Raw genomic sequence first — 10,174 nt, forward strand, 5'->3', positions numbered from 1 at the left:
TCCTGAGAAACCTTGTGACCGCTGATTTGTCCCAGAGAGTCTCCGTACTGCTGTACTACAGACTTACCATTCTCCCAAGGCTGCTGGCCACCCTGGGAAGAATCAACTATTTTGGGCCATTTCCCAACAATTTTGGTGGCCTAGTCTATGTGCTGATGTAACCGCCTTCATAGCTGCCTGCTCCGTGTGTGATCAGAGTAAGACTCCACGACACCTTCCAGTGGGCCTCCTACAACCCATACCCAATGGAGAGAGGCCCTGGACCCACCTGTCTATGGTTTTTTATTGTGGAGTTACCCGACTCCCAGGGTAACACAGTTATCCTTATCATGGTTGACCGGTTCTCGAAAATGTCCCATTGTATTCCACTTAGGAACCCGCAGTCTAATGGGACCACAGAACAAGCCAATCAGTCCTTGGAGCAATTCCTACGTTGCTATATTTCTGACCATCATAACAACTTGTCAGGCCTCTTACCGTGGGTGGAGTTTACTCACAATAGTGCCTTCAATTCTGCTTCCCGATTGTTCCTGTTTATGGCGAACTATGGCTTCCAACCTTCCATGTTGCCTGACTCATTTGTTCGGCAGAGTATTCCTGCATTAGAGGAGCATCTCCGTGGTCTTCGTTCCACTTGGGCACAAGTCCAGGAGGCTTTGCCACATGCTAATGATAGGTATAGACTCCATGCTGACCGCAGACGCTTGCCTGCGCCTTCCTACCAGGTTGGGGACAGGGTCTGGCTGTCATCTCGCACCCTCCAACTTCGTGTTCCCTCTCTGAAATTCGCACCTCGGTTTATTGGGCCTTTCTGTATTCTTCGCAGGATTAACCCAGTGGCTTACGCATTAGACCTTCCTTCTAATATGCGTATCTCAAATGTATTTCATGTCTCCTTATTAAAACCTTTGGTCTGCAACCACTTTACCACCTCGGTGCCTCGTCCTCAACCTGAGAACCATGAGGAGTATGAAGAACAGTCCATTGTTTACTCCCGTAGGTTCAGTGAGCGCATACAGTACCTGGTGCATTGGAAAGGGTACGGTCCGGAGTAACGCTCTTGTGTCTCATCCTCGGACGTACATGCCCGTCCTCCTCCGTGATTTCCATAGACGTATTCCCCTCAAGCCTGGTGGTCCTCCAAGGGGGGGGGGACTGTAAGGGCTGGGCTCAGCCTTTCCTTCTCAAAGCTGACCACTCAGCTGTCGGCTAATTGCCAGCTCCTATCTCTCCACAGTGACTCACCTGTTGATGATATCCTGCTCGTCAGTCCTGCCTACTTAAGCCGTCCAGTCCAGATGATCTTTGCCTTCACCTTGGTCACATCTCTAGAGATGCTCTCCTGTCTTCCTGTTAAAGACTTGCTTGGCTGCCATTCCTTCTGGTTCCAGATCCTGCTTGCTCTTCTACTGTGCTCATCTCTGGCTCCCTGACGTTTTGGCTTCTCTGACTATCCATCCCGGTTCCTAAACTCTGGCTATGTTTTGACTATGTTTACGCTGTTTACCTTTTTTTATTATTATTAAACAAGTGTGATTTAACTGTACTTCTGTCTCAGTCTGATTTATGGTTTCTGGGTCTTCTGACAGATACATCTGCGTTTGCGCTTGAGCTACTTGGGTCATTAGTTCAACTGGTCCGGATTCGCCCATTGGCTTGTTAGTATCAGGAGTAGCCAACCCTGCCTGCTCTGTTTCACTGTCCTCATCTGAGAAACCTGCTTTAGCATGTACAGTTTGGGTAGCCACTTTCTCTTTCCTTCCTCCACTAGCGCCCAGTTCTCCCATTCCTTGACTCTTCCTCCAATAAAGCTTCCTCTTCCTGCACTTCCCTCATCATCTTGGGATACGTGGGGATCACTTGTGTTCTTTTCAGCAATAATTTTAGGACAATGGGATGGTTGGGCCGAGCCCCTTGCAAGACTCGATCCAAACGAGCTTGATCAGCATCCTTGGGAATATTGCCCTTCTTAATGATAATCTGATGCAACATTCTGTCCACTCGAGAAATATACCCGGAGAGACTCTCTCCCTTTTGTTGGTGAATGTGATTAAACTTGTACAGCAAGTCAGTGGTTTCACCTCTTCTGAATACAGCATACAAAGCATTTATATAGTCCAGAGCAACGCAGGTTTTCTTTCCCATTCTCCAGTTGCGGATTACTTTGGCGGCTGGCCCTATAAGACTCTCACTGAGCCTCTGTGGTTTCACAGCCTCTCAAACACTCCATTCCCCCATAGCCTGACTCATCCAGGTTTCAAACTCATCTTCTCCCATGGGGGGGTCGGCAGCTGCCCTGAGAAAAATCTGAGTCTCCGATAGCTCACACTTGCATTTCCAGATCCATTCTTCACTAGACTGTCAACTAGCTGGCTCTTGTCAGTATAGAAGGAAGTGGGAGGGGCACTGGCCCCAATGGGAGTCTGTCCCAACAGACCCTAGGCTTCTTCCCTGGGCCCTCAATGATCGCTGCCTTTCAACGGTTTCTCCCCCCACTTGCAGTGGAATCACCCTGGCAGTTACCCCTTCAGCTAGGCATACCTCTTCTTCTTGGAAACAAACAGGTATCTCTTCCTGCCACTCCATAACTACCCTAATATAGTCCGGCGTGAACTCAACTTACACATCCAAAATGTAGGCCCTCTGCTCTGGGGCTAAAGCTCTCACCCACTGCTGAATCCCCTTCTCAGTGCACTCACTTCCTGAGAACTCCAAGATAGTGCTTTGCTCCATTCAAGCTCCCTGGGCTCTTCCCCAAGCAACCACAGCCGCAGCCACCAAAGCTGCCTCCCTTGTGGATCGTGGCTATTGTCTAGGTCGGCTAGGGCCAGATGCAGAGTAAATCCTGGACGAGCCCCCAAATGTAGCACGGCCCCCCAGAGGGCTGCTTTGATTTACCTGTTCATCTGTGTCGCCCTGACCCTGTGAGCACTCCAACCCACCTGACACTCTGGGTTCAGACATATTGTTGTGGGTACCTTTAAATGACACTCAACGCAAGTCAGCTATATATATATATATATATATATATATATATATATATATATATATATATATATACCCTGTTTCCCCGAAAATAAGACCTAGCGTGATTGTCAGTGATGGCTGCAATATAAGCTCTACCACCCAAATAAGCCCTACCCTGTTTCCCCGAAAATAAGCCCTATCCTGAAAATAAGACCTACAAGGACTTTAACTAGGGCTTATTTGGGGGGTATGGCTTATTTTGCAGCCATCACCGACAATCACGCTAGGTCTTATTTTCGGGGAAACAGGGTATATATATATATATATATATATATATATATTATCTTAGCTTTTACTGAGGCACAGGTGTGTGTGTGTATATATATATATATATATATATATATATATATATATATATATATATATATATATATATATATTCTCAACAAAAGGCAATTAATCAACTAAGTTCTGGATAACAGCCAAACTCAGTAGAGGAATTCCCCTAAAGAAACAGCCTAATTACAGTTCAACAGTACAGAATTGCAACATACATATATGTACATAGTAATACAAACTAGAGAGTAAACTGGAAGGATTATAAAGAACCCACTATTTAATGAAATTTGTTACCACACTAAAAGGGAACCCCAGGGCGGCCTATTAAACCTTTATATCCTAATGAGAGACCAGATAAAATAGAAGCAGGATATGGGACTCTTTAACTAATAACAACAGCAATGTCCAGAATGCAGGCCTGCAATAGTCTTCACTGGCAATTGGAGCTCATTAGATTATATCCAAATATGGCACAGTGTTTTGATGACAAACAAGACAGTTTCAACAGGCTAGGGATATTCCTTGAAGTAGTTTAGGGTAAGGCTGTCTATGTACAGTGTCCTATGTAATGCAGTAAAGTGTTTCCATGGGCAAAGTGTCTGTACACAGTGTTCAAGTAAGATAACCAGATAAGGATTGCAACCGCTGGGCGACAGCCCTCTCACCAACAACAGGACCAGATAGAAGCCTCTGGAACAGCGACCCTGGATGTGCACCACCCCACCAGCTGCAGGATACCGGTGGACGTTGGGTCTGTCTGATGAGTTGATGCCGCGTGGATGTTTGATGAACAGCAAGAAGATTTGGGCGCTCCGGGGGCCAGGTTGGAGTTATGCGATCACTGCGTGGTAGGTCGTACCCCTATCCCCTAGCAGCAGAGAGGTGTGCACTCAGTGAGGCCCACGAAGAAGTGAGCGCCGCAGATTCGCTGACCCTTTATATAGTTCCTCCCAGAGGTCCCTTGTGTTGCGCAGGGGTATCTGGGATGTGTAGTCCGGGGGTAATATCACAACATCCGAATGGTTGATCCAAAGACTACTAGTCCCACAATCCTCCCTGTTTGGCTTACAAATATGATGACATTTACTGGAGCCCGGCACTAGAGGGACACTGGAAACAGATGGAAAATGACGAGAGGTGGTCTGCATAACTGATAATTGTAGTCCGCTGTCGCTACAATAGTATAAAAACACACCTAAAGTGGTTGTAAAGGCTTTAGGTTTTTTACCTTCATGCATAGATTAGAATGAACTTCTGTGTGCAGTAGCCCCCCCCCCCTCCAACTCCCCCAGCAATGTGCACGAGGGCATCGGCTCTCCCAGGTCTCTTCCTAATCATTAGCTGAGACAGCAGTGGGAGCCATTGGCTCCCACTACTGTCAATTGCAGCCAGTGAGCCAATGAGGAAAGAATGGGAGGGCCGAGCCACGCTCTGTGTGTGAATGAACAAGCTGCTCACCATGGGGGCACTTGGCAGGAGGGGTCAAGAGTGCTGGCGGGGGGCCTGAGAAGAGGAGGAACGGTCGATTGGAGGGAACATTCACATAATTTATTGTGTGAAGAGTCTCCACTTCTTTCCTACCTGTGTTGCTAGGCTTTTGTTTGCTTCAGAAGGGCTTTGCATACAACTTGCACTTGCATACAAGTCTGCCATTCGATGGTTTACTCACTCCTTTTCTGGTAAAAAGGTTGTCCCCAAGACAGGAAAAGAGGGAAAATCTCACCAACTGCAACACAACCAGAATTACAACTGTTTTTTTTTTCCAGTTAGGTGGGCATTGCTAGAACCTCAGATTTGTATCATCTCTTTCCCTGTTGTAGATTATTCTCTCACTTCCTGCCTGGAAAAAAGGTTGTCCCCTGAACAGAACATGAGGGGAAATCTGTCTACTGGAGCCCTGGATAGCAGTAAAATTTAAGACAGTTTCTAACATTTCCCCGTTCTACCCAAAATGAAAAAAAAAAAAGGAGTAACAGCTTTCCAGTCCTTGGATGTAGTGGCTGCGTTAGTGTTTTTAACAGGCTAAAACTTTATCAGCTAGTACAAAAAATACCTGGCAAGAAATGCAATTCCCTTGTCTTTTCCTGTGAGCTAAACTAAAAGCAAAAAAAGTTATGTTTCTTCTGTAAACTACTAATCCCACCAGCTTCCATGTATTGGAGATGAACAAAGGCAGACATGTTTGAAGTCCAGCCTGTGTGACAACCTGGGCTTGATCCATAGATACAGCGGAGATGTCAATGAAGCCACCCCTGTACAGGAATTGTGGTATTTGAGGGATTAGGACTGAAGTGCAAAAAATGTAGTGCAATTAATTAGATTTTACCTTTCATTGACCTGGATTCAGTAAAATAAAACATCTGTGTTCTTTGTAATGTTTTATAGTTAAGCCATCATATTATTTAGTATGAGATATCACATTATTTTATTCTCTTGTTCCCCAAAGCCTTCTTAAGAGCCTGTTTTACCTCCCTGTTCCTCAAGCTGTAAATAATAGGGTTCAACATGGGGGTCATAATTGTATAAAGTACAGCCACCAATTTGACGTCCTTGTCCATGGCGTAAGTTGAGGATGGCCAAATGTAGCTGAAGATGCCGCTACCATAATAGAGTTCCACCACTGTGAAGTGAGAAGCGCAAGTGGAGAAGGTTTTAAGACGTCCTTTACTGGTGCTAATTTTTAAAACTGCTGTGATAATCCGACCGTAGCTCACCAGAATAAAAGTAAATGGCCCCATACCTGCTAAAGCCACTGCTATTAAAAACACAGCCTCCCCAAGCCGCGTGTCAGAACAAGACAATTTAAAAAGAGGAGTGACGTCACAGAAGAAGTGGTCCACTTTATTGGGACCACAGAAGTCGAGGTGTAAGACAGAGATGGCTTGAGTCAGTGAGTTGACAAAGCCACAGGCCCAGCAGGCAATGACCATGCGGATGCGGACCTCCTTGCTTATAATAAGCATGTAGTTAAGAGGGAAGCAGATAGCCACATATCGGTCATAAGCCATGACTGCTAGAAGATAACATTCAGCTACCACAAAGAATTGGAAGAACGAAAGCTGGGTGATACAGTCAGAGAAGGACATTTTCTTCTGGGCAGTGGCTAAAATAAAGAGAAGTTTGGGAACAGTAACAGAAGAAAAGATGATGTCAATGATGGACAGGTTGGCTAAGAAGAAGTACATTGGTGTGTGTAGTCGCTGGCTGGAGGAGATGACAAAAAGGATGAGTATGTTACCAATGACTGTGATGAGATAGATGCAGAGGAAGACCAGGAAGAGACAAAGCTGAGGTTCTTTATCTTCTGAAAAGCCAACAACCAAAAAAAAAGACACCAAAGTTTGGTTTTTCTGGTCAGCTTTTTCCATGGGTCACTGTCAATCTGAGGAACAACAGAAAGGCATAAAAGAACTGTTTTGTCTCAGAACCCTTTTATTGTATCAGTAAACAAATGTTATTGATCATTCTATTTTTATAACTTTTAAAACCACTCCCAAAGCTTATCTTTACGCTAACCATTAACTTAATACTAACACATACAGTGCCTTAAAAAAGTATTCATAGCCCTTAAAATTTTCCACATTTTGTCATGTTACAACCAAAAACCTAAATGTATTTTATTGGGATTTTATGTGATAGACCAACACAAAGCGGCACATAATTGTAAAATGGAAGTAAAATGATAAATGGTTTTCAAAATATTTTACAAATAAATATCTGAAAAGTTAGGCGTGCATTTGTATTCAGCCCCCTGAGTCATTACTTTGTAGAATCATCTTTCGCTGCAAAACAGCTGCATATCTTTTTGGGTATGTCTCTACCAGCTTTGCACATCTGGAGAGTGAAATTTTTGCCCATTTTTCTTTGTAAAATAGAGCAAGCTCTGTCAGATTGCATGGAGAGCGTCTGTGAACAGCAATTTTCAAGTCTTGCCACAGATTCTTAATTGGATTTAGGTCTGGACTTTGACTGGGCAATTCTAACACATGAATAAAAGGGGAGAACACAGGAAGCGCCACCTATGTGCAGCATTAAGATCAAAGTTTTAATGACACACTACATGAGAACACTCTCAAGAGATAAAAAGATGTAGGCTCATCTGTTATCCAGTGTTCTGAGGGGCTCCTGCTGTCCAGGGAGGGCTCCAATGTGTTGCTGTATAGGTGATGTGCATACAGAGTTGGCTTTCTGAGGACAGGAGCCCTCCCTGGACATTCTTTTCCCGTGAACTGATGATTCATTTACATGTTTACAGAGTGAATACAAGTGATTTTTTATTCACATCATCACTACTTTTACTTTTTACTGTTCCTTTGCGCTAACGGTTAATGATACCATTGTTTTCTAACACATGAATATGCTTTGATCTAAACCATCCCATTGTAGCTCTGGCTGTATGTTTAGGGTTGTTGTCCTGCTGGAAGGTGAACCTCTACCCCAGTTTCAAATCTTTTGCAGACCCTAATGCCGCGTACACACGATCGGACATTCCACCAACAAAACCGTGGATTTTATTCCGAAGGATATTGGCTCAATCTTGTCTTGTATACACACGGTCACACAAATGTTGTCAGAAATTCCGAACGTCAAGAACGCAGTAATGTACAACACATACAACGGGACTATAAAAAGAAAGTTCAATAGCCAGTGTGCCACTCGTACTTGATTCCGAGCATGCGTGGAATTTTGTGCGTCAAGTTTTGTTGTTGGAAAATTTGAGAACCTACTCTTAAACATTTGTGAGCGGAAATTCCGACAGCAAATGTTCGATGGAGCATACACACGGTTGGCTTTCCGACAACAAGCTAACATCGAACATTTCCCAGCGGAAATTCCGACCGTGTGTACGTGGAATAACAGGTTTTCTTCTAGGATTGCCCTATGTTTGGCTCCATCCATCTTCCCATCAACTCTGACCAGCTACCCTGTCCCTGCTGAAGAAAAGCATCCCCACAACATGATGCTGCCAGCACCATGTTTCACAGTGGAGATGGTGTGTTCAGGATGATGTGCAGTGTTAGTTTTCCTCCACACATAGCCTTTTGCTTTTAAGCCAAAAAGTTCAATTTTGGTTTCATCTGAACAGAGCACCTTCTTCCACATGTTTGCTGTGTCCCCCCACATGGCTTCTCACAAACTGCAAACGGGACTTCTTATAGCTTTCATTCAACAATCACTTTTTTCTTGCCACTCTTCCATAAAGGCCAGATTTGTGGAGTGCATGACTAATAGTTGTCCTGTGGACAGATTCTCCCACCTGAGCTGTGGATCTCTGCAGCTCCTTCAGAGTTACCATGGGCCTCTTGGCTGCTTTTCTGATTAATGCTCTCCTTGCCTGGTCTGTCAGTTTAGATGGACGGCCATGTCTTGGTAGGTCTGCAGTTGTGCCAAACTCTTTCCATTTTTGGATGATGGATTGAACAGTGCTCTGTGAGATGTTCAAAGCTTGGGATATTTTTCTATAACCTAATCCTGCTTTAAACTTCTCCACAACTTTATCCCAGACCTGTCTGGTGTGTTCCTTGGCTTTCATGATACTGTTTGTTCACTAAGATTCTCTAACAAACCTCTGAGGGATTCACAGAACAGCTGTATTTATACTGAGATTAAATTACACACAGGTGGACTCTATTTACTAATTAGGTGACTTCTGAAGGCAATTGGTTCCACTACATTTTAGTAAGGGGTTTCAGAGTAAAAGGTGGCTGAATACAAATGCACGCCACACTTTTCGGATATTTATTTGTAAAAAAAATTGAAAACCATTTATCATTTTCCTTCCACTTCACAATTATTTGCCACTTTGCGTTAGTCTATCACATAACATCCCAATGAAATACATTTACGTTTTTGGTTGTAACATGACAAAATGTGGAAAATTTCAAGGGGTATGAATACTTTTTCAAGGCACTGTATATGAACTCTTAAAATGCTCCCTTAAAATATAGCCCCCCAGCATTTACAGGAAATCCATCACGGAAGAAACGTTGAGGTCAACATTAAGCCGTCCAGAGACGTTTCAAATCATGGCCAGTTCAGCAGGAATCAGCCGAGATTCTAGCTATGTATGGGCAGGCTAAATGTACCAAGTTAATGGATAAATCAACTTGGGTACAACCAGCCTGCCAGGTTTTACATTAGCGGCTAGCAATATGCAAGACAGAATGTGGACTGCAAGGAATGTGGGAGGTGTAGTTCTGGGACAACAAGGAGAGGTGATTGCCTACTGTTCTCCCAGGCTGGGGAGAAGTGTGGAGGATGTAGAATGTAGACATTGAAGAGAGCCACTGTTGAAGTTGGAGTAGCCCACTGCCTGACCAAGGGGAAAGACACTGTGGACACTGACCAGCCGCACTTCACAGAGTGTAGGCCACCTGCTTATACAGTTGGTGAAAGGCCGTTGGCCAAATCCACACTGCAATTTGACAGAAGTGTATAAGTGTTGCCTGTGAGTATCACAGAGCCAGTGACTTTCTCAGTGCTTAAAGAGACCAGGGCCAGTGCAATCATCAGTGCTTAAAGGGACATTAACATGAGTGCTTCAACTTAACAGCTGGGCCCCAACAAGCCGGCCAGCAGAAAATGCTATATTACAGACTGCTGAACCGTTGAGTCTCATGCACACAGGATGAAAATAACACAGATTTTACAGTCGTTTGTCTTTTTTTAGCATGTAAATGCACCTCTATGTTAGCTTATGTGACCATGCTCTAGGCATAGGCATTTACAAGTGTATTAGAAGAGGAGCATTTAGAGACTGAAAAAAAATTTCTTGCGCCTTCAGGAAAGGAGCAGAAAAAATGCTGAACGTGCCCAAACACATGTAAACGTCCATAAACGCTAAGTGAGTTTAGCGCTTGAGCACTCA

At 44.2% G+C, this 10,174-nt stretch overlaps 1 protein-coding gene across 1 annotated transcript; it reads right to left on the reverse strand.

Moving 5' to 3' along the window:
- Positions 1 to 5,726: 5,726 nt before the first annotated feature.
- On the reverse strand, positions 5,727 to 6,674 carry LOC141107284 (olfactory receptor 5V1-like). The gene has a single exon (XM_073597977.1). It carries the CDS (start codon positions 6,672 to 6,674, stop codon positions 5,727 to 5,729), a length of 948 nt encoding a protein of 315 aa, XP_073454078.1.
- Positions 6,675 to 10,174: the final 3,500 nt, after the last annotated feature.

The sequence above is a fragment of the Aquarana catesbeiana genome, linkage group LG09 (genome assembly GCF_042186555.1).
Source record: "Aquarana catesbeiana isolate 2022-GZ linkage group LG09, ASM4218655v1, whole genome shotgun sequence".
NCBI classification, from domain to species: domain Eukaryota; kingdom Metazoa; phylum Chordata; class Amphibia; order Anura; family Ranidae; genus Aquarana; species Aquarana catesbeiana.